This window comes from Barbatula barbatula (genome assembly GCF_947034865.1).
Source record: "Barbatula barbatula genome assembly, chromosome: 24".
NCBI classification, from domain to species: Eukaryota; Metazoa; Chordata; class Actinopteri; order Cypriniformes; family Nemacheilidae; genus Barbatula; species Barbatula barbatula.
Genome location: NC_136787.1, coordinates 19,592,536 through 19,618,071, shown reverse-complemented (window position 1 = coordinate 19,618,071; position 25,536 = coordinate 19,592,536). Strand labels below are relative to the sequence as shown.

Below are 25,536 nucleotides of genomic sequence, written 5' to 3'. Positions count from 1 at the left end.
CAAACATAAAACAAGTCGTGTTTAATATGTTTCTAAAGCAAAAGAACCACAAAATATACAGTTCGGTTTTAACATCTATGTGTATAAGTTACTCTGAACTTCATTGACTCGTGTGAACTTCTGGAGAATGTCTGAAGTCGGACACAGATTCAGCTGAAATAAAAAGAGAAACACATTTGAGTTGAGAGATGAAACAATATTCAATGAAACACAGAGACTTCAGCAACACACTCACCTTCACTGCAGCGCTCAGACCTGTGAGAGCTGCTTTATATGTTTCCATAGTTACCGAGTCTGGGTGAATGACATCACTGAAACACTGATACACAACAGCTGGAATCTGATGAACCTGACAGTGGGTGAGCACTGACCACACACACACACACACACACACACACACATTATTTTCACACGAGTTGGACACCAGTGATGTGATGTCATGCCATGTCATGTGATACCTGCTGCAGACAGTCCTGTGATGATGTTGGGCTGCTCCAGCAGAGGACACGCGACAGCACCTGTGTACATGGCCGTCTTCAGAGCTCGCAGGAAGGGTGTGCTGTTTCCACTCAGGTAGTCCGATGCTTTATATTCGGCCAAGACGCAGTCAGAGAGCACAGTAACCGTCAGAGCTCTCGTCTGTACACAGCCCAACACCTGCACACCACATATCATCATTACACACACACACACACACACACATCTCTCTCTCTGAAGAGTTATTGATGTCTGACCTTCTCAGCCCACTGGAACAGCTGATCTTCAGCAACATAACACGTGCACACACATATCATGACCTGCCACACAACACATAATACAGCTTCTGTTAAACATTGTGTTACACGTGTGTGGAGAGTAAAGTGTGGTGCGACGCTCACAGACGGGTTGTGCTCCTGCTGATAGAGAACACAGGCCGGTTCTCCGGGGACTGGAGCAGCATCACTCCTGCTGGAGCTGTGACTGCGTTCATTCCAGAGAGACACCCATCCCACTGCTGACCAACCTCCAGAACTCAACACGTACGCTGACGTGAACCCTAACACACACACACTTCAGACTGACGTTCATATGAGCTCTACAGTGTGTGTGTGGCCTTGATTGGGGACCTAAATCTGATTGCACACAAACTCATGGGGACTCGTGTAGGCATTGGGCCGGTATGAGATATTGGTGGTATAATAATCTTAATAAATATACATCACGGGTTTGACGGTATTGCTATTACAGCACTAAAATGTGTTATTTCCAAATGTCTGCGTAACATTTCATTTTGAACTAACATATAGAACATGTGTGTCGGGTAAAAATAATGCCTTAAAATTACAATATTGTTAAAAAATATATTTTTTTGTCATATTTATTGGACATAAACATTATTTATTTTTGTGTAACGGTATCACAGAACATTTATGATATACCTTGACACCGGTATTCAGCCCGTGCATAGACCCAACTGAGGTCTCCATGGGCAAAAAAGCTTATAAATTGTACAGAACAATAATTTTCATATTTAAAACGTTTTCTATGATCGTTTGGTTTAGGGATCAAATATACAGTTTGTACTGTATAAAAAGAATACTGTCTATGGACTGTCCCCACGGAGATAATAAACTAGACAAGTGTGTGTGTGTCTCACCGGTGGCGTTTAAACCCACAGCTATGATCAGATGAGAACACGACACCGATCTCGGGTCAGTCTGTGACATCCACTGCACACGCACCGACCTGACATACACACAATAAACACAACAACACCCATTATAAACAAAACAAGACACACGTGCAGTCATGGTGTAAATCTCTCTCTCTCTCTCTTAACTGACAGCTGACTGAAACACATCACACGGGAGAAATGATGAAGAATGTTTCACCTCTTCTCTTCTATTTCACGTCGGATTTGTTCATCTTCTTCGTTTTGCGTCAAATCATCGTCCTCATCTTCTTCAACTGCTCTTGAGTAAACCGATAAAACTTCACCGAAAAACGTCGCCATATTAAAGCATTTATAAGTGAATTAATATAGAAAAAGAAATCCGCTCCGTAACGACAGATGAAGTTTTAGCAAAAACGCAACCGGAAATAGCCAGTGTAGTTTAACGACAAAATACTTTTATTTTGTTTTAGTTTCTCCACCGTTTTCATGTATAAGAGTCTTTTTTTCATGTATAAGAGTCTTTTTTTCATGTATAAGAGTCTTTTTTTTCATGTATAAGAGTCTTTTTTTTCATGTATAAGAGTCTTTTTTTCATGTATAAGAGTCTTTTTTTCATGTATAAGAGTCTTTTTTTCATGTATAAGAGTCTTTTTTTCATGTATAAGAGTCTTTTATTCATGTATAAGAGTCTTTTATTCATGTATAAGAGTCTTTTTTTCATGTATAAGAGTTTTTTTTCATGTATAAGAGTCTTTTTTTTCATGTATAAGAGTCTTTTTTTTCATGTATAAGAGTCTTTTTTTCATGAATAAGAGTCTTTTTTTCATGTATAAGAGTCTTTTTTTCATGTATAAGAGTCTTTTATTCATGTATAAGAGTCTTTTTTTCATGTATAAGAGTCTTTTTTTCATGTATAAGAGTCTTTTTTTCATGTATAAGAGTCTTTTTTTCATGTATAAGAGTCTTTTTTTCATGTATAAGAGTCTTTTTTTTCATGTATAAGAGTCTTTTTTTCATGTATAAGAGTCTTTTTTTCATGAATAAGAGTCTTTTTTTCATGTATAAGAGTCTTTTTTTCATGTATAAGAGTCTTTTTTTCATGTATAAGAGTCTTTTATTCATGTATAAGAGTCTTTTCTACATGTATAAGAGTCTTTTTTTCATGTATAAGAGTCTTTTTTTCATGTATAAGAGTCTTTTTTTCATGTATAAGAGTCTTTTTTTCATGTATAAGAGTCTTTTTTTCATGTATAAGAGTCTTTTTTTTCATGTATAAGAGTCTTTTTTTTCATGTATAAGAGTCTTTTTTTCATGAATAAGAGTCTTTTTTTCATGTATAAGAGTCTTTTTTTCATGTATAAGAGTCTTTTTTTCATGTATAAGAGTCTTTTATTCATGTATAAGAGTCTTTTTTTCATGTATAAGAGTCTTTTTTTTCATGTATAAGAGTCTTTTTTTTCATGTATAAGAGTCTTTTTTTCATGTATAAGAGTCTTTGTTTCATGTATAAGAGTCTTTTTTTCATGTATAAGAGTCTTTTTTTCATGTATAAGAGTCTTTTATTCATGTATAAGAGTCTTTTATTCATGTATAAGAGTCTTTTTTTCATGTATAAGAGTTTTTTTTTCATGTATAAGAGTCTTTTATTCATGTATAAGAGTCTTTTTTCATGTATAAGAGTCTTTTTTTCATGTATAAGAGTCTTTTTTTTCAAAGAAATCTTTGAAAGTAACAATATTATACAGATCACACAATAGAGCACAAGAAGAGGAAGAGAAAAAAGGATTAATAGATAATAATAAATAATAAAGAAAACAACAGGAAGTATTTCTCCTCTTTCCTATGGACACATTCTAAATCCACAAAAATATTATATATATAATTTTTTTAATAAATAAAAAAAAGAGCATTCATAAAAATAGAGGGGATATTAACTATTATTTTTTTTTTATTGTTTATAAGCAATAGAGATTTGTTTTAAATTCTCCAATTCTAACAATAATAAATTGCAGTTAAGTGCAGATTTTACAAACTTTTGTTTATGAATATAATATTTGCCATGTGAAATATAGAAATTCACCACATAATCAAACATTTTACATTCATTGGTATATGAACATAAAATATCTTTAAGAGATAACATATAAACAATATTTTTTATGGGCAAATACAAAGGAGCTTAACATCAGACCAGAATTTAAGGGATACAGGACAGTTATAAAATAAATGAGCCAAGTTTTCCTCCTGCATATTAAAAAAAGAAAACGTATCACCAATGTCCATAAATTTAGATAAAGATAAATTGCAAGGGTACATTTTGTGTAAAGCATTTATATGGGAACAACGATGATGATGATGATGAAGCTGATGATGATGATGATGATGAAGCTGATGCTGATGCTGATGATGATTATGATGATGATGATGAAGCTGATGATGATGAAGCTGATGATGAAGCTGATACTGATGATGATGATGCTGATGATGATGAAGCTGATGAAGCTGATGATGATGATGATGATGAAGCTGATGATGATGATGATACTGATGATGATACTGATGATGATGATGCTTATGATGATGAAGCTGATGATGCTGATGATGATGATGATGATGATGAAGCTGATGATGATGATGATACTGATGATGATACTGATGATGATGATGCTTATGATGATGAAGCTGATGAAGCTGATGATGATGATGATGATGAAGCTGATGATGATGATGATGATGATGATGATGATGATGATGATGATGAAGCTGATGATGATGATGATGATACTGATGATGATACTGATGATGATGATGCTTATGATGATGAAGCTGATGATGCTGATGATGATGATGAAGCAGATGATGATGAAGCCGATGATGATGAAGCTGATGATGGCCTAATGGTTAGAGTGTTGGTCTTGTGATCAGAAGGTTCTAATCTCAGTGTCAGCAGGTCATGACTGAAGTGCCCTTGAGCAAGGCACCTTAACCCTGATCGCTCTGCAGTAATGTGACACTGTATAAAACTACTTGTCGCTTTGGATAAAAGCATCTGCCAAATGAATAAATGTAAATGTAAATGTAATACTCCACCGTTACTTCAACAACTGCATTAACTCACCTATTGCACTGCAACTTTAATAGCCAATGTCAATAATTTATGCATACCTAAGTCACTTGCACTATTTTAGTCTAAATTATTATCTGTTCATATCCACCTGTACATTAATGTATATAGTATATAGTGATCTGTATATATTGTTCATAGTACATACCTACTGTAATTTTTTCATAGAACATTCCTACTGCAAAATAATATTAAAATCCATGCCCACTGTATTATATTCTCTCATATTGTATTGTGTATTTATTCACTGTATATCCTGCACTTGCTAACTGCACTTCTGGTTTGACCTAAACTACATTTCGTTACACTGTACTTGTATATGTGTAATGACTATAAAGTTGAATCTAATCTAATCTAAACAACCTAAATATGTATTTAAACCCCCGAAATGGCCCAGAATAATACTACATTGACACTTGATATTGTAAAATAGCTCAACACAATCTTTTAAAAACTGTAACTATTTTCCTTTTATCTATGTGTATTGAATCAGACAAGTTGTCAATGTGTCCATTCTGATCTGAGGTCAGCGGAAGTTTAAACTTAAGTAAAGTGATCATGGGACCATAAGACTGCTCTGAAAACACAGAAGTAAACTGGCGGACTGTGATTTTTTCCATTAAAATGAAAAGCACTAGTGTTACAGATACTGGAATTTCTAACTTCGATTCGATACCCCAAAACTATCGATATTCCAGACCATTTTCGATACCACAGGGAAATTCAATATTATTGGACCAGAGCTGATATAAATGGTTGCATTTTTAACATACATTTAAAAAAGATGAATAATTACATGTATTGCTCATTCATTGTTCATTAATATATTATTTAATACATTTTAAATGGGCTTTTATTCACATATAATCATTGATCACCGCACAGACACGCAAACTTTAAACGCAAGATCTGTTGGTAGAGTCCGATCTGAGATCAGTAGAGTTAGATCGGTACGCTAGCGCTGCTGATGTCGGTGTACGTGTAGAGTCCGATCCGAGATCAGTAGAGTTAGATCGGTACGCTAGCGCTGCTGATGTCGTTGTACGTGTAGAGTCCGATCTGAGATCAGTAGAGTTAGATCGGTACGCTAGCGCTGCTGATGTCGGTGTACGTGTAGAGTCCGATCTGAGACCAGTAGAGTTAGATCGGTACGCTAGCGCTGCTGATGTCGTTGTACGTGTAGAGTCCGATCTGAGATCAGTAGAGTTAGATCGGTACGCTAGCGCTGCTGATGTCGGTGTACGTGTAGAGTCCGATCTGAGATCAGTAGAGTTAGATCGGTACGCTAGCGCTGCTGATGTCGTTGTACGTGTAGAGTCCGATCTGAGATCAGTAGAGTTAGATCGGTACGCTAGCGCTGCTGATGTCGGCGTGTAGAGTCCGATCTGAGATCAGTGCGCCACTCTCTCAGTCAGACGCTGTAAACAAACGCTGAATCTTCGACACTCGCTCGATATTCATGAAATCTAAAGAATGGAAATAAAGCTTCGGATTATTACACACAATCGTGTTTTATTGTGTGTTTTTCTCATGTTTATTGTCGCCGGTAAGTCTCAGTTTTGTGGTTTAGGTTTTTTTCTTCTCTTATCGTTGAGCGCTAGCAGAGATTTATGCTAACCCGCTAGTTAACGTTATCAATCCTCTTGTGATGTCGTTTTTTTAATTAAAACACGTGTTCTGCGCTTAGCTATAAACACGTGATGACGTATGTTAGTTATTCATTGGATCAAAGTAAATAATATAAATAAACAGGTGCACGCTTGAATGTGTTTGTCCTCTGAAGAGGTTTAGCTTGTATTGTTCTGTTAGCATGTTAGCTCACGTCAGATGTACTCAAAGCATCAATGATTCTCTTTGTGTTAATCATACAAACAGATCAATTAAAGACATAAACGTTATTGTTTTGCTTTCTCGGCATCATAATTTAACATTAATGTATTCGTGTCAACAAACATTACTATGAGAATATTATTATTTGTAGCACTACATTATACTCTTAACTATGATGTTCATGTGTATTTAAAGAGTTTGGTTCAAAAATGAGATAACATGAGTTTTTATTATGTTATTGTGTTTTTATTATGATTTATTTGTGTTCGTTATGTTTTGAGTTATTTTGGCTTAAATTAAAACAAACCAACTGTAGTTTGATTGATATAAATTGGAATGCGCAATAAAAAACATGATTTTTGAAACATTTAAAAAACGTTTTTTTCTCATTTAGGAACCAAACTCTTCATATAGTCATGAATGTGCTAATCTTCATATTACTGTCATATGAGTGTGTGTGTGTGTGTGTCATATGAGTGTGTGTGTGTCATATGTGTGTGTGTTTCATATGAGTGTGTGTGTCATATGAGTGTGTGTGTGTGTGTGTCATATGAGTGTGTGTGTGTGTGTGTGTGTGTGTGTCATATGAGTGTGTGTGTGTGTGTGTGTGTCTCATATGAGTGTGTGTGTGTTTCATATGAGTGTGTGTGTGTGTGTCATATGAGTGTGTGTGTGTGTCTCATATGAGTGTGTGTGTGTCTCATATGAGTGTGTGTGTGTCTCATATGAGTGTGTGTGTGTCTCATATGAATGTGTGTGTGTTTCATATGAGTGTGTGTGTGTGTTTCATATGAGTGTGTGTGTGTTTCATATGAGTGTGTGTGTGTGTTTCATATGAGTGTGTGTGTGTTTCATATGAGTGTGTGTGTGTGTGTGTGTGTCTCATATGAGTGTGTGTGTGTCTCATATGAGTGTGTGTGTGTCTCATATGAGTGTGTGTGTGTCTCATATGAGTGTGTGTGTGTGTGTCTCATATGAGTGTGTGTGTGTCTCATATGAGTGTGTGTGTCTCATATGAATGTGTGTGTGTTTCAGGTGTGTTTCCGGTGGCTGAAGCGATAGTGGTTTATACTCCAGCTGAGGTGTTTGTTGAGAATGGAACCACAGCGACGCTGACGTGCAGTTTTAAATCTAAAGAGGTGGTCAGTAGTTTAGCATCAGTCACCTGGTCTTTTCTTCCGGAAGGCGAAGCTGTAAACCCCACTCATGTAAGGCTTCATGTGCTTTTATTCTTTAGTCTTACATTTGAGGAATTGGTGCTGACGGGATGAACTGTGTGTTGTCCAGAGGTCACAATGACATCATCAACAGCACGCTGTCTCTTCATTGGCTGTGACTGAACGCTTGTGTTCTCTTACAGTTCTTCTATCATAGCGATGGAAGAGCGTTCCCCATCTCTTTGCCGCAGTTTAAGTCTCGCGTGGAGTGGGCCGGAGACTTGAACAAGAAGGACGCTTCCATCCGTGTGACTCAGGTGCAGTTCAAGGACAACGGCACTTACATCTGTGACGTGAAGAATCCTCCGGACATCACCGGACAGCCGTCCATCATTAAAGTCAGAGTGGTCATGAAAGGTGATTGTGTGTGTGTGTGTGTGAGGTCATTGTGGTTATGTGTGGTGATGTGGCCGTGACCGTGGTGTTTTTCTCCCGCAGAGTCTCTTCCTCAGAGCAGCACGGCCGTGATCGTGGGCGGCGTGATCGGGGCCGTGATCGGCATCATCATCATCTCTGTGGTCATGTATCTGATCATCAGACGACAGGTGCCCAGACGAGACTATGAGGGGTACGTGTGAACATGTCATTCATTGGGCTGGAAATGAAGGGATTAACACTGACGGAGGAGATTCTGTTGTGTGTGTGTGGCATGATGACTAAACCCCATAACAACAAACATTCTAACACACAGAAGGGTCGATTGAGTCTCACAGACAAACAACAATCATGCTCATATTCTCATAACAGACAGAATTAATCTGTGTTTGTGTGTAGTGAGAGAAGTGTGACCAAATGTTAAATCTGGAGTTGTGCCATACATCTAACAGCTGGTGTGATAGCTTACTACTGACCTATAACACAACTACACAAGTGCCACGAGTGTCTGTGCGGCAGAGAGCAGCGGTTGCGTGTCTCATAACACAGTTTATGCTCCGTCCACTTTCTGTCAATCAAAACTACTGCATCCCTGTGTGCGTCTTGTGTGTGTTTAACCTGATGTGTGTGTGCATTTGTGTCTTTGTGTGGATCAGCCATTTTCATTGATCACAGGGCGTTTGTATCATGTTGCTTTTGTCATCTCTCTCTCATCTCGTGTGTGTGTGTGCTGTTCATTGTGCTCGCATCATCCCGGCTGAATTGTGTGTGTGTAGCTGCACCTCAGTACAGAGTGTGAGCTCACAGAACACGCGTGTGGGGAAGAAGGCGGAGTCAAGCACAGACAACTCCTCTTGCTCCAGCCCCTCTGCCCCCCTACAGGTACGACATGTATGTGTGTGCGTGTGTGAAGGTGAGTTCTCTCCCACAGTTCACTTCATGTGCTGCTCATGTTGTTGTTGTTATTGTAGCGTGTGAGGTATAAGCAGACATCTTCATGTTGTTACTGTACTGTACTCTGTCTCTGTTTACACTATATAATATATTACACTATATAACTCTCTCTCTCATTGGCTGATTTAGGGGCCGGTGATCTACGCTCAGCTCGATCACTCCGGCAGTAAGAACTCCTTCCACAAGATGGAGCCAGTGGTCTACGCGGACATCCGGAAGAACTAGAGCTGCAGGGTTATTGCATGTGCATCTTTACATTCATTCACATTCTAAAGGAATCTAAGAGAACAGCTGTAAATGACTAACGTACGGTCAAAGGCTCGAGCGGACAGACAGACAGACGGATGGGTTAGTACTGGACGTTGTAGGTTTTCTTACCGCACAAACTCTGGCTTCTTGTGCTGTTTTTGAATGTATGTGTATGTGTATTATTGTCATTGCTAGTGTAATATCACACATATTAAAACCTCTGATGATGTCATTCAGGGGCTGGTTGCATAAACTGTTTAGACTAGTCTTACAAGTTAGTTATCCGATTTCTCAGGACTGGTCATAACTTCTTTAAGTCAGTCAAATAAAAAGGTAGATTTTTAGGTCTAATATAAAAATAAAATATGAAAAGTAAGACTTATTAGTCCTAACTTATTGCTAGTCAGTGGGAATAGTTGGTAAGACGCAGTCTTAACTTGGCGGCTGTGTTGTTTATGCAACCGGTCGCAGATCATCAGAACGAATCATCTTGTGGTTTTAGCTCAGTGAGCAAATGTTCATCCCACATTCTCATTACAGTGACGTGATTTTTGAGCTTTTGTCTTTCTCTGTGGCTTTTTACTGCAACACAGCGCTTCTTTATTACAGTCCAACTATACTGGAATCATTCTTGTTTTTAGTGTTTAGTTCAGTAATGAGAATTTGGGAGTGATAGGTTGACTGCAAAAAACTTGTCCTGGCCCTCAAAACAGGCTTGATTTGTCTGACTCTTGTAAATGACACGTGCTTCAGTCTGCTGTGTTTGCTTGTAAACTGGTCACTAACACATGTATGCCAAAAACACTCCGTCACTCACTCCAGGATGATTCAAGTAAAGTTAAGTTAGCGTGCATGTCTCGACGGTTAGACTAACAGATAGTGATCATGAAACTAATGTCTCTGTATTGTTCATGTAGAAAACATATTCAGTAATGGGTGCTAGTAAAAAAGAGTTCTACTTCAGGGCTGGTGGAGACATTTTGTTTTCCTGCTTTATACACTCCATTTTTCTTTTTACTACATTCCAGTTCAATGTCTTAAGTTTTCTTCCGTTATGACGTGATAAAGGTGGTGTTTTATTTTCTTTACTTTAAACGTTCCGACACTTTCTGAACAAGACCAAACAGAGCGATGAGCGAACGTTCCTTCACACGCTGGACTCTTGAGTTTGTGTTGTTTTTTAGAGATGATTCTTATTTTTTATTGATGGGACCAGTGAGACGATGATGATGAACTGCAGTTACTGCAACATTCCATAATACGACTTTTGTCTTTTGTACTGTGGTTGCGAATACTGCACTGTTAGATTTTGTTGTGCCACGTGTGTTAACTGAAACATTGTGCCTTCAACATTCATGAACGAACTCAAACACCTGATCTTGTATTTTTGGTTTATTGGCCTTTTGTATATGAATACAGCTGTATCTGTCTAATTTTATACATACAAACGTATATATATAAATATCACAATGACTGAACCTGTTTCATTTGTCTGTCTGCTTTGTGTGTCATTGCGTCATTCATGAGTTCTTATGTTTACTAAGAAAGCATTTCATCAATGCGACAAAAAGGAAATGGTTTAGTTTCATCATGTTTGTGTATCACTGAAGAATTTACTCGCTGGATTTTAAAAGAAATCAACTGATCCTGAAGAGATTTTAAAGAATGTTGTTTGTCTTGAGTGGCACGAGACTCCTGAGATTTGGAAGATATAACATGAACTGGAACGAAGGACAGACAGCAGTTTTCTTCAGATGTGCGCAGAAGATTTTAGTAACGGCTAAACGAAACGGCTGTGATGTTTATGTGCTGACAGTCTGTCTGCGGTTGTTTTGATGCGTGTCAGTCTCTCTCTTTTGTCTATGCACATAAAAGCAAGCTGTTACCCAGAATCCCTCCCTAACATAAACGTAACTAGGTAGCACAATTAGTCGTTTCTTTTATGGGGTAATAACAATATTTTAAAAGATATCGTTATTTTATTGTTTTATATTATTATTGTTCAACTTTGCCAGTAATCCTTTAAAGGTGGTTGGTTATTGATAATTAAATTATGAATTGAATATGTATATATTATTGTTTTAATCTTGTCTCCATATTGTTCCTTCCTAAACACTGGTGCTCTTTCGTCATATATGCAGTTTTTGTTTTGTAATTCACGATGGCAAATATTGGGAGAATGAAAGCTCTTGCGCTGCTTTATTGGAATAAGCTTCTCTACTCTGCAGTTTACGTTCAGACGTTGAAAGTTCCTCACGACCAGTGTTGGGCATGTTACTTTTCTAAAGTAATTAGTTATAGTTACTAGTTACTTCTCACAAATAGTAACTGAGTTACATTCCCTGATAATTTGTTACTTTTTTAATGATGTAGCTATTGCGTTACCTTTTAAACATTTTAAATATGTCAAATAACTTTGATGTACCAAATAGTAAATATGCCAATTTTGTTTTATAAAACATTGTAAACTGCTAGACATGCTGTACTTCTTAATACATAGGCCTACTATATCTTCTTAATACATTTCATTTGTGAACTGTATTGTCTTTCTACTGTGGATATTAAAATACAAATTAATATTTAGTTAAGGACATTCTGTTTGACAAAGTCGCATTTTGATTGGTTGTTTCATATGGCGCGCTCAGACATCCTATCATTACGTATTGGAAAGCGCAGAGGCTACGTGCATTTCATAATTTTTTCATTATGGACATTCGAAACTGGATTTTCAGTGTGGACACGATCCAGTTTACGAACCGTCCACATCAATCACCACTGTCGCTCCACCCGCTAAAAATTACGGCTCGCCGTCACCGCTCAACGTTAAGTGTGCCAGAGGACCTTGGCAAAGACAAACCAGTTTCCAAAAAAACAACAACATAAGACTGACTGTAAGCGATCATTTCAGCCAATTGGGTATAGAGAAACATAATGGCTTGAGTATTCAGAGAAAATAGATTCGGCATTTTGTTTTACCTGTCGGAAATTTGGCGTGACTGTTTTCAACCACTGGTTATAGCAATTGATAACATGGACCAGATAAAGCCCGATTTTTACTTCTGCGTTGGACCAACACTGAAGCCTCTACGCAGTACGCTACGTGTCGGTTTTCATTTATACTTCTGCCTTGTTTTCTGTGTAGACAGCCATTGACCACTAGGCGCCAGTGACCACCCGCATATTGCTTGTGTTACCAAGACAAGAGCCGAAGAATAAGCGGCTCGTTTGAGAAGCATTAGGAAACAGTCACTTTTGTTGCAGCTTGAGATGTTAAATACAGAAGAACAAAGAATTGACTTAGATATTTTATTCCCAAATGTGTTTAGTATACATGATGGGAGGGGTTCAAACAGACCAATCATAGCGCTTGCGGTCTGCGTCAGGCTTCAGCGTAGGGTACGCGGCTCTGCGTAGGACCTACGCACAAGCATAAACTGAATTTAAGATGAAAGGATTTTACAGTAAAAAGCATCTACTGTGCATGGCTATTTGAAAAGAGCTACAATTGTGAAAATTCAACCCTTCACAACTCCTTCCTGTCAACCACATCTCTCCCAACCTTCAAAAAACTACTTAAACACACCTCTTCTGGGAATAATTCTGGCTTTTGATGAAACTAGTAACTTTGTATTAGCACCTAATGTATTATTGCTCCTGTATGACATATCACTTATTGCTCCCTGAACTCTCTGTAAGTCACTTTGGATAAAAGCATCTGCTAAATGACTACATGTAAATGTGTAAATGTTTTCCATATTCTTAGACTTGTTGCTTTAGGATAGTTTGCACCGCTTTAGATTACAGCCCACAATGTACCGCATAATTAAATAGAATTTACAGTACATTTACATTTATTCATTGGGCAGACGCTTTTATCCAAAGCGACTTACAAGTATTTTTATACAGTGTCACATTACTGCAGAGCAATCAGGGGTAAGGTGTCTTGATCAAGGGCACTTCAGTCATGACCTGCTGGCACTGAGATTAGAACCAGAAACCTTCTGATCACAAGCCCAACACTCTAACAGTGTAAGTAATTGTAACAATAATGTACCACTACAGTACATATCTGTAGGTAAAGGGGAACAATATGAAAAGTTTGGGGAAAAATGTAAAAAATATATATTTTTATACTCTATTTTAATATAACGTGGTATGCATGACCTGCAGTATGCCACACAACTATCTTAACGTGTTTTGTAACCACAATGTACCTATAAATAAACTGCTGTGAATGGCTGGATTAGTTCCACAGTGTCACACACACACACACACACACATGCAGTCATACAGGAAAGGTTGTTCTGCGGAAGGATTTGGAAGCTGCAGATTCTCTTCTCTGGAAACTCTGTTTGTTTGATCAGATATCACAATGATCTGAAGATGAGCTCAAATCTACTGGAATGGAGCGTAAAGGCTTGAAGGGTTATTAAAGGGCTTTCCATATTCTATTATACAGACTTGTGGCTTTAGGATATTTTAAAATAGCTTTTGTCTGTTATACCAGCCATTTAACACGCTCTGTAATGTTAATGAATATATGCCAGGATTTTTTTGGCACAATAATTTTATGCAAACCTTCTGTGCTGTGATTGGCTGGATTAGTTCCACAGTGTCACACACAACAAGGTAACTTGGTGATAAAATCAAACAGGTTTGAAACATCTTAGCGTCTGGGATAGATGGAGACAGGGCCAGATCATGTTGCTGACCTGCTTATACTTAAAGAGCTTCTGTGACAGAAACAAGCACAGATTTGGAAGCGATCTGAGGGTTTTGTTGCAGACCTTGGAAATCAGCGACAGCAAAATACTTTAAAACTGGTTTTGATTTCTGCTGTACACACACACACACACACACATGCAGGAAAAGTTGTTCTGTGGAAGGATTTGAAAGGTGCACATTCTCTTGAAACTCTGTTTGATCAGATATCACAATGATCTGAAGATCAGCTCAAATCTACTGGACGTCCATTAGTTGTGTGTACAAACACACACACACAGACACACACGCACGCAACCAGCAATCTGATTGTGTCAATTACAGGTACATCTAAAACTATTTTAATAACATGAAAAAGGTCAATATGTTTTGAAAAGTGAAAGTGAAACCCATATTCATTATACATAGAGTGAAACATTTCAAGCCTTTATTTCTTGAAATGTTGATGATTATGACTTACAGATAATGAAAACCCAAAATTCAGTGTCTCAGAAAATTTTAATATTACATCAAATCAATAATGAAAGCTGTCCAGGCATCCACCAGGACATTTTAGAGCACTTCTGCTGACAAGCTTTATGGAGATGCTGATTTCATTTTCCAGCAGGACTTGGCACCTGCCCACAGTGCCAAAGGTACCAAATGCTGCTTCAATGACAATGGTGTTACTGCACTTGATTGGCCAGCAAACCCACCTGACCTGAACCTCACACATAATCTATCAGAGTAAGATGAGAGACACCAGACCCAACAATGCAGATGATCTGAAGGCCGCTATCAAAGCAACCTGGTCTTCCATCACACCTGAGCAGTGCCACAGGCTGATTGTCTCCATGCCACGCCGCATTGAAGCAGTAATTCATGCAAAAGGAGACCCAACAGACTATTGAGTGTATAGAAATGAACATACTTTTCAGAAGCCTGACATTTCTGTTTAAAAAATCCTTTTATTATTGATCTTATGTAATATTCTAATTTAGGGTTAGGGTGCTGACCTATGGGACTACCAGTCACTAATCTCCTCTTTCTCTGCTAGTGTTACCACAGCGAAAACATCTTTTTATACCACCAAGGTGAGCAATGCACCTAACACTCGGCAGCTTTTCACGACCTTTAACTCTCTTCTCCTCTGCAAGGTTGGACTGCAAAGGCTATCAAACCACTTCAGCTGGTTCAGAACGCAGCATGCCGCCTCATCTTCCAACAGCCCAAAAGGGCTCATGTGACCCCCTTTCATCTCTCTCCACTGGCTACCGGTTGAAGCCCGGATCAGATTCATGTCACTGATGTTTGTATACAGGACTATCACTGGATCTGCGCCAGCATACTTTCACACCCTCCTACACCCCATCAAGAACCTTCACCCCCTCCTACACTCCTACACCCCATCAAGAACCTTCACGCCCTACTACACTCCTACACCCCATCAAGAACCTTCACGCCCTACTACACTCCTACACCCCATCAAGAACCTTCACGCCCTACTACACTCCTACACCCCATCAAGAACCTTCACACCCTCCTACACTCCTACACCCCATCAAGAACCTTCACACCCTCCTACACTCCTACACCCCATCAAGAACCTTCACACCCTCCTACACTCCTACACCCCATCAAGAACCTTCACACCCTCCTACACTCCTACACCCCATCAAGAACCTTCACACCCTCCTACACTCCTACAACCCATCAAGAACCTTCACACCCTACTACACTCCTACACCCCATCAAGAACCTTCACACCCTCCTACACTCCTACACCCCATCAAGAACCTTCACACCCTACTACACTCCTACACCCCATCAAGAACCTTCACACCCTCCTACACCCCATCAAGAACCTTCACACCCTCCTACACTCCTACACCCCATCAAGAACCTTCACACCCTACTACACTCCTACACCCCATCAAGAACATTCACACCCTACTACACTCCTACACCCCATCAAGAACATTCACACCCTACTACACTCCTACAACCCATCAAGAACATTCACACCCTACTACACTCCTACACCCCATCAAGAACCTTCACACCCTCCTATACTCCCACACCCCATCAAGAACCTTCACACCATACTACACCCCTACACCCCATCAAGAACCTTCACACCCTACTACACCCCTACACCCCATCAAGAACCTTCACACCCTCCTACACTCCTACACCCCATCAAGAACCTTCACACCCTCCTATACTCCTACAACCCATCAAGAACCTTCACACCCTCCTACACTCCTACACCCCATCAAGAACCTTCACACCCTCCTACACTCCTACACCCCATCAAGAACCTTCACACCCTCCTACACTCCTACACCCCATCAAGAACCTTCACACCCTCCTACACTCCTACACCCCATCAAGAACCTTCACACCCTCCTACACTCCTACAACCCATGAAGAACCTTCACACCCTACTACACTCCTACAACCCATGAAGAACCTTCACACCCTCCTACACTCCTACACCCCATCAAGAACCTTCACACCCTACTACACTCCTACACCCCATCAAGAACCTTTACACCCTCCTACAGTCCTACACCCCATCAAGAACCTTCACACCCTCCTACACTCCTACACCCCATCAAGAACCTTCACACCCTCCTACAGTCCTACACCCCATCAAGAACCTTCACACCCTCCTACACTCCTACACCCCATCAAGAACCTTCACACCCTCCTACACCCCATCAAGCAAACCCTGCATTCAGCAAACGAGCGGCGCCTTGTGTTAAATCTCTTTCCCGCTCATTCTCCTTCACAACTCCTTCCTGGTGGAACATTCTTTCTAACTCGGTCTGGTCAACCACATCTCTCACAACCTTCAAAAAACGACTCTTCGGTGAATACTTGACAGACAAATGAGAGAAAAAATAAATAAGGTACACCAACTCTCTCTCTTCTCTCAACAGGTGGTGGTCTGGCGTTTGTTGAAACTAGTAACTGTGTATTAGCACCTATTGTGTTATTGCTCTTTTATGACATATGTCTTATTGCTCCCTGAACTATGTGTAGGTCGCTATGGATAAAAGCGTCTGCTAAATGTAAATGAATATGAATGTTATTTTCGGAGACACTGAATTTGGGGTTTTCATTATCTGTAAGCCATAAAGTGAAATATTTCAAGGCTTTATTTCTATAAATGTTGATGATTATGTGTGATGAATCTATATAATGTATTGGTTTCACTTTCTGAATTGAGAGACAAATAATATTGACCCTTTTCACAAAATTCTAATGTTTTGAGATGTATATGAATCATGGCTCAATGTTTTTCTCAGATACATCATTTCTTCTATAACTATAGTTTGTTTATTTATGTATGTATGCATTTTGCAGATGCTTTCATTTAAAGTGACTTATGAATGGCTATAAAAATATATAGCTTATGTCTTTCAACTGTGTTTTCTTTGACTCTTAACATTTACACGTTTACCAGCTCAATAGCTTAACTACAAAAGATCACTACATCTTAGCAGCTATATCATGTTTTATTCAAATAACCTAAGCAGACTAATGTAAAAATCTTAAGGTAACTATAAAAATAAAAAAGGTATAAATGTTTCACAGTATCAAAGGGATTCACATTCTTACTGGGATTCAGTTATGATAAAAGCATTCTCATTTCACCTGATAAACACTCTTGTAAATACTAATAATTCCTTCAAGACAAATACATCATAAATACATAACAATAATGCTGCGGTTAAAAACAACGTCTCTGGTATAAATGTTTTAACAGTATTAAAGGGATTCACATTCTTACTGGGATTCAGTTCAAATCAACTTTCCTTTCACCTCATAACAGAAGCTCTTGTAAATTCTAATGATTCCTTCAAGACAAGTTAGGGTTAGCTGTTAAAAATAAATGCATTAGTGAAGATTCTGTATGACGTCTATGAATCATCTGTATAATTCAGATTAACAATAATAATAATAATAAAGATTTCAGCTGCATTAATATGATCATCAAGAAAGCAATGAAAGGGTCCGGCGGTCCTTCAGTAAACTCTCATTGGGAGATTCTCTGTGTTATGGTCACACAGCCGTGGTCACTGAGACGGCGTGGAAGTGGTTTGTTCACCGTTAGTTTGCCCGTGGTTGGGTGGAAGTCCCAAATGTGGTCAACAGCAGATGAATCCTCATCCCGGCCTCCCATAACATAAACCTTCCCATCACACACGGTGAGCCCGCATGACTCCTGAAACACAAAGACACGAGCAACATTACCTGCGTGCACTGAAAACAAATCTGTTGGATTAACATGAATAAATGATGTACATCTGTTGCACATATTAAAGTTATGTTTACTCAGCATCATTTCATGTGTTCAAGTTGCCAAATCGAACATGATTTTAGTATTTTAACGTTTCATGTTATCATTTAGCATTCTCAACATAAGTGTTTTTAGTCAATGTGACATCATATTGTCTTTTATCTCTAGCAAGATATGAAGTTAACCAAGCAGCAGAAATGTAACTGCACTAGCTAAGCAAAGGCAACGCTTTTCCAAACGATGGTAACCAAAGGATTAAGTTACATAACTGAACATGAGAAAATCATGTTGTGACAAAGTTGTACAATAATGATGTTGATTTAACTTATTTAAATGAAAAAAAAATTTCAGTGGATTCACATAAACGGTTCACAATTTACGCACCAGTTTGACAGGCAGCACTGCCACTGAACTCCAGACGTCTGTACTCGGTGTGTAACAGAACAATTCATTCAGTAAACCTCCAGTCACATAAATCAAGCCGTTGAGTGAGACGGCGCTGAGCGATCGCTGAGAGAACGGACATGATCTGACATACGTCCACCTGTTAGTCACCGGATCATAACACTGCACCTGTCTCACACACACACACAGTCATATCATTCAGAGAGACATTCACTTTCAAAAGCTCCAATGATAACAATTATAATAATAAATAAAACTTTCAGAAGCCAGCTGCTCATTTCTATAATGAAAACGGTTTAAACATTGTTAAAAATATTCTTGTTTTGTTTTAATAACACCTTTTCAAACATGACTCAGCAAACACAGAAGTGGTTAAACACACAGACTGACGTTCGTGTGTTTGTTAAAGGCACCTTGTCAGTGTTTGTGTGATCACTAACAGCTCCACCGATGCTGTAGAGTTTCCCATCGCAGGCGACGGCAGCGGCCGAGCTCACGGCCAACAGAAGATCACACACAGACGTCCATGTGTTCTCATGAGGATTATACCGCTCCACAGCAGACAGACGCCCACTGCTGTTAAAACCTCCCGTCACATACAGCTACAGCAACACAGACACACGCTCTTATATAGCAGGACTGTGTGTTATATGGAGTTGTTGTTTGTTTTTTATTCTTTATCCATGTTGATTCTTATTATATGTGCTTTTTTGTGCTGATAAATGTTTAGTTAGATCTATAGAGCACAGTTTGATAAAGCAGTCAAGAGGTCTCACCTTTCCACAGAGAGAAACCATCTTATGTCCCCATCTGCCCTTGCACAGACCTCTGACACGAACCCACTGATTGATGTGAGACATAAACCTCCAGACGTCTGCGCTGTTCAGCTTCCCACCTGCGCAAACACAACACAACTCCTTCAACACTTTAGAAACAACAATGAGATGAAATATTGTTAGTGTCCTGTGCCGTAGAACTCTCTGGAAATGACACATGACGTGATGTGATGACAGGTGGGATCGAGGAACGCTTCCATAGAATACAAACACAGTGACCTACCTGAGAGATAAATGTGGTTCTGTAGTTCACAGGCTGCAAAGTCAGATTTGGGATATCCGGGCAGAGCGGGAGAGGAGATCCAGACACCCGTGAGCGGATTCAACTTCTCCATCAGAGACAATCTGGAGAAACTGTTCTTACCACAACCCCCAATGACCACGATCATCTCGGCCCAACCCGAGCCCCTGGCAACACAACATCAACTCTTCCATAAGTCACTTTATTACAGCGTTTATGATAAAACGCTGGATTCATTGTTTTTGTTTTGTTTATCTTTTAAATTAAAGTAGAAAGAGTGTGTGTGTGTGTGTGTGTGTGTGTGTGTGTGTGTGTGTGTTGCTGTTTTAAAGATGATGCTCACCTCCTGGGTTTTGTGCGAGGCGAGCTCACCTCTCGGCCGTACACGTGGTACATTCGAGCCTCGCGCAGCAGCGATCTGCAGTCAGGACAGTCCATCACAAGCTCGTCCGCTTCCAGCGTGCCGGTGAAGAACACCGGGTCCAGCAGAGGGAGACTCATCTGCTCCAGCAGCTCTTTCAGATGGTGCTTTCTGTCTGCCGGCCGGTAATGAACCCACCTGAGCGCGGACTCCACCAGAACCTCCTCCGGCACCCGCATCTGCTCGCAGGTCAGCAGCTCCAGGACCCGAGCGGCGGTCGAGTTGAGGAGCTCCTCGTGCTTAGACACCTCTTCAAAGTTGTGGTACAGCAGGTCCTGACACTGATCCTGCAGCGGCCCGAGCGAGTACAAGCCGGCCAAGTCCATGAGGCCGAGACAGTTGGCGGGACTGACGTTGTTCTCCAGAAAGTTCACGCACGCCTCGGACAGAGCCGTCACTTCCAGTTGATCCGCTGCCTGGAACACTCTCTTCACGTTCTCCTGGTCTAGATTCAGTTTGCCCTCGTACACAAAGTCGAGCAGATGCTCCATGGCTTTCCTGGAGATTCCCTCAAGCTTGACCGCGTTCTGTTCTCTCTCCTTGAAGGAACCGCAGAACATGACGCAGAAGAAGCGGCTGCTGGCGCTCAGCGTGGCGCGGTGACAGGGGAACTCACAGCCGTCCACCTGCAGCACGACATCTGTCAACGTTCCACTGCGTCGGTAAGCGTTCAAAACCTTCAGGACGTGTTCCGCATGACTCGAACCCGAGCACAGACTGACCTTTGACCTGCTGTCAATCAGCTCGCTGATGGCGCTGAACCCCATTCTGAAGGGATGGACTCTGCCAAAGCCTGCACACGGACGTTCTGTCTGATATGTGAACGAAATAAACCATCACATCATGTCACAGCAACACAATTTCAGTCCAACGGTTTCTATAATGCACGTGCCGTTTATATGAAAACAGATTCATTGATATGAAAAAGACATGATTATCTGAATGTAAAAAGTTCACTCAATACAGGAGCTGTTGAAATGAACGAATCAAATTCACAAAACATTCTTAAGAAGAATTTTTTTTTCAACTGACATATTTGCATAAATCCATATTGAAGATATTCCTGAAAAAAGACAGTTCTGATGAAAAAAAATATAAATGATCATAAGAAAATAAATGATAAAGTTTGTAAGAATGTGCCTTCTAAAGAAATTTTCAAATATATCTAAGAAAATATCTTATATTTTGTCTTAAGAACAGTTTAGTGAATCTGGCCCCTGAACCATTTTTTCTAATATTTATGAATAGAAATCTTAATAAAGCAACACAAACTGATTTCAAATCCATTTACAAACATGAAAGAGATGATGTGTGAACTCACCTGAAGCTCTCTGGTCGTGTGACGTGTGGCGCTTTATATATACATGGACACGAGTGGGCGGAAACACAGTTTCTGCTCTCTAAGTCTCATTACTTCCTCATCGTCCTCAGAAGAACAGTTCCTGTTCACCTTTCATTGTGTTACGGAAACAAAACTCGACAGGTGTTTTCACAGGTGTCTTTTTTATTATTAGGCCTATTGGTGCGTGAACCATCTGATCATTTGAAGAGTTTGGTTTCAAAATATTAAAATAATGTTTTAATTATGTTAAAGTCTTTTATTGTGTTTTTTGAGTTATTATGGCTTAAATCAAAACAAACCGACTGCAGTTTGATTGATATTAACTGGAATGTAAAATAACAAGATTCTTTTGCACAATAACAAGAAATTGTGAAGCTCGAAATGGAAACAGATGGATTTGCATAAGCTTCGTTTGTATTTTTCAGTCCCACTAAAAAAAATCATATTGAACAATGCCTAACGTTCAATACAACACTTTCCTGAGCGTACAGTCGACGTTTGTTAGCATTATTGCTTTTAATATGTGATAGTGATGCGCGGATGGCGGTTAAATCCGCGGGTCGGGTAATAACAAATATATTCTGATTAATTGCGGGTGGGTCGCGGGTTGATGAGATCATTCGTTAATAATACAATTATTTATAACAACATTTCTTTAAAATACGAATGTGTTTTAATAGCAGTTTCAACCAGGCAACCGGCAATTTTGCACTCATGTAAAAGAAATACGCGGCTGTCGACAGTGGAGGGGGGGTCTTTTCTTAATGCAGAAATGGAGGCGAAACAGATCCGGGAGAAACTTTCAGTTAGATGAGTCCTCAGAGGAAAATGTGTTATTCTGGGACAAACAAGATCGCTTATTCCCACGACTGCGGCGCCTTGCTGGGAGAATATTGTGCATTTCCTGCAACAAGCTGTGCAAGTGACGCTCATTTAGGAATCGTCTGAATCCAGGCACAGTAGATGCTATTCTGTGTTTGCACAGTTCAAAAGAAAAGGCCAAGCAGCTAATGCTGAATTGGCACCGTTTTGTTATCCGACTTTGTTCTGTTTTCTGGAAAGAAAAAAGTTCTTTATTGTTACTTTGAATATCTGTTTTAGGAATGTTCCAGTATAATATTTCAAATTATTTGAGCTGTGTTTGTGTGGCCGAAGCCAAACTTTTTGTTATACAAATAAATGTTCATTTAAAAGCATTTTACGATTCATTTTAATATCGGATATTGACAGACTAGTTCTAACGTCACTGAATCTGATAAAATCATGCTTAAAGAAAATAATTAGATGAATTAAAGTGACGATCGGTTGCGGGTCGGGTGCGGATATCTATATCATAGACAGGTCCGTAGCCAGCCAGTTGAAAGGGGAGGTTCTTTTTTTTTTAAAGTGGACCTTTTTTGCAGTTTTTCTCCTCCTTTTGTATTTAATTATGAGGTTCAAATACCTTTATGCACTAATTTCTGCTGGATTAGTTTGTCTGCTGGTATCTTAACCAGCACGCTTTTTGATGTACCTAAAATATTTATTGCATTGTTGTCAAATTGCTTCCTCAAGTAACACTTTTGTCAGTCCATACACAGTTCATAAGTTTAAAAACCACACTAACAACAGAACAGATTTAATGAACTTTACTGAAATATTAATAATAATTCCACTCATCATAATTTCTTGACTCTCTGTCAATGCCTCTTTGTTATGTTTTATTATTATAATTACGCTAAGTTTATATGGCTATTATATTGTAGACCAGGGGTCCCCAAACTTTTTTCTGCAAGGGCCACATAATTCTCCCTGTCTTTAATGGGGGGCCGGGTCGGTTTGTAACAGAAAATTACATGGGCCGGAGGTACTACTTGAATTATTGTGGAGATTTAATTATGATTTGAAATGTATTTATTATGCCTCCTAATGGTAGAATAGTTTATTAATAGTATATAGTTTAGTGCTACTCAAATTCAAAACATTTTCTTTTGCATATTAATTAACCTTTCTCTTTCCCAACCGCTTGGCCATTTTGTCGTCTCTTTGAAATTTTCCGATGGTTCGCGCGTCAGTTCTATCGCATTGGTATGTTATGAATTTAACAAATTATTAGGCTATGTGAGTAATTTAGAGAAATTTGGGTCTGAAAGCCAATATTCTGACGCTCGCTCACGGCCCTACTAGCGCAATCTCCTGACTGGTTAACGCTGCGCAAATTTTCACCAAAGTTCAGATTTTAAACTCGCGCGAATCACGCGAACGCTCAATGCGCGTCATTCGCGTGAATCGCGCCGCAATTAGGTCATCGCATCTTTGCATTAGGCTTGTTTGAGATGCGCCTTGCCTCGCCTGAAATATTGGCGAGAGTAGGCGGCTACAGTGAGGGGAGGAGTGAAAAAAAGTGCAGGCAAGCCGGACACTTCCTGAATCTCGCTGTGTTGTGGACTGCAAACGTCAACAATGGAAGAGATCGCGTTCGCGTTCTTTATCGCAGACGAAGTTGATGCAGTTGAAATACCACTGTTTTTACACGAAGATGGTTATGATGAGGAGAATCACCGAAGGTGAACAGTGCTCATTACTTAAAATGGCTTATTCAGTAAATGGTAGGGATATAATCTATCTGATCTAGAGTGGTATTGCAACTTGCATCTAATGAAATTAATGTCGAGTAAAAAATAAACAGTCCTGACTGCAGATAATTCAGCACCAAAGAAAATTGTTTTTATTATTATTAAAGTTATTTGGGTGAACTATCCCTTTTTTACATGACAAATATTCCATATAAATATATTACACAATTGTTTGTCACCTTAATGTAAGTTTCAATTCATGTTTAATGATTAGGAAAAGTGTGTGCTGCAAATTATTCTTAAAAAATAATATGAAACAACAACACATTCTAAATTAAGAAATGAGCATGTGTGGGTTTTGTTTATTGCATTCCTGGAATCAGACATATCCAAATAAAGATATCGGATAAAAACACAAACATGAGGCCTAATTGTAAAACAGTCACATTAGATGTATGCATGTATTGATGGATTGACTAATTTATTTAATGGAATAATGTTGTACAAAAATGTCAATGTATAAAGAGAATACACATCTCTCAATAAAGAGAAAATAAAAAACAAACAGGACTTCACTTCAAACCAAGAAAATAAAAATAAAACATGTCCTAATTACTAAGTACTATAGAAAAAGTAAATCGTATTAGGCTATAGGTAATGGACTTCTTAGAATGAAGGGGAAAAAAATATCAGCTGACATTCTCAGCCAATGAGCACGAAGCTGTGTCGTCAGTCAGTCGTTTCCCATCATGCTTTTGAGTAGCGCAGTCGGTGGAGAGCAACTGCGCTCGACTGCTCAATCCGACACAGCCGCCTCGCTGTCGCGAGAGTTTTTTGGCACACGTCAGCATGAGGTCAGAGCAAGGCGGACGTAACTCGGACACTTTTCTAACCGGCATGCAGCTCGCGGTGATCACCGGTGATCCGTTCTGCGCAGATTTTGTTCATCTCAAACAAGCCTATTGACTTAGATCACTCGCGCTATAAGGCATTGTTCAGAGGGCCGGTCCAAATCTGTGGGCGGACCACATTCATATATACCCCTCCCCTCGCATCATTCAGAGGCGATGCTTCTTCACGTTGCTTTGAAAAGTGTATGCGAGAACTCTCTCTGTCTGTGCACGCACATACACGCGTCCTGCAATAACAATCGTATTAATTTGAAACAGCAACCCAGAAATTTGTCACAAGCATTGATTAAAACAATGATGACAATAATCACATGAAAAAAACGACTTAAATTCTGGACCTTTGGCAGTGAGGGGGGGTTCGTTCGAACCACCCGAACCCCCCCTGCCTACGGGCTTGATAGAAGATTATACG

At 39.4% G+C, this 25,536-nt stretch overlaps 3 protein-coding genes across 4 annotated transcripts; 1 reads left to right on the top strand and 2 right to left on the bottom strand.

Moving 5' to 3' along the window:
* psmg1 (proteasome (prosome, macropain) assembly chaperone 1) lies at window positions 1-2,121 on the bottom strand. Its single transcript, XM_079448118.1, has 7 exons — window positions 1,872-2,121; window positions 1,637-1,725; window positions 879-1,036; window positions 735-797; window positions 459-657; window positions 236-366; window positions 1-153 (listed from the first exon to the last, which is right to left on the bottom strand). Exons 1-7 carry the CDS (start codon window positions 1,991-1,993, stop codon window positions 76-78), a joined length of 840 nt encoding a protein of 279 aa, XP_079304244.1. The 5' UTR covers window positions 1,994-2,121; the 3' UTR covers window positions 1-75.
* Window positions 2,122-6,137: 4,016 nt separating this feature from the next.
* mpzl1l (myelin protein zero-like 1 like) lies at window positions 6,138-10,885 on the top strand. The gene is made up of 6 exons (XM_079449209.1): window positions 6,138-6,324; window positions 7,644-7,816; window positions 7,969-8,182; window positions 8,264-8,393; window positions 8,977-9,082; window positions 9,284-10,885. Exons 1-6 carry the CDS (start codon window positions 6,252-6,254, stop codon window positions 9,377-9,379), a joined length of 792 nt encoding a protein of 263 aa, XP_079305335.1. The 5' UTR covers window positions 6,138-6,251; the 3' UTR covers window positions 9,380-10,885.
* Window positions 10,886-17,611: 6,726 nt separating this feature from the next.
* Window positions 17,612-21,768, bottom strand: klhl35 (kelch-like family member 35). Of its 2 annotated transcripts, XM_079447980.1 has the most exons (8): window positions 21,638-21,768; window positions 21,039-21,128; window positions 20,239-20,942; window positions 19,878-20,062; window positions 19,595-19,713; window positions 19,232-19,420; window positions 18,798-18,986; window positions 17,612-18,338 (listed from the first exon to the last, which is right to left on the bottom strand). In XM_079447980.1, the coding sequence occupies exons 2-8, from the start codon at window positions 21,081-21,083 to the stop codon at window positions 18,150-18,152; spliced, it is 1,620 nt and encodes a 539-aa protein (XP_079304106.1). In that variant the 5' UTR covers window positions 21,084-21,128; window positions 21,638-21,768; the 3' UTR covers window positions 17,612-18,149. The 2 variants fall into 2 exon arrangements, with proteins under 2 accessions (XP_079304106.1, XP_079304105.1); XM_079447979.1 differs by having other exon boundaries at window positions 20,239-21,128.
* Window positions 21,769-25,536: the final 3,768 nt, after the last annotated feature.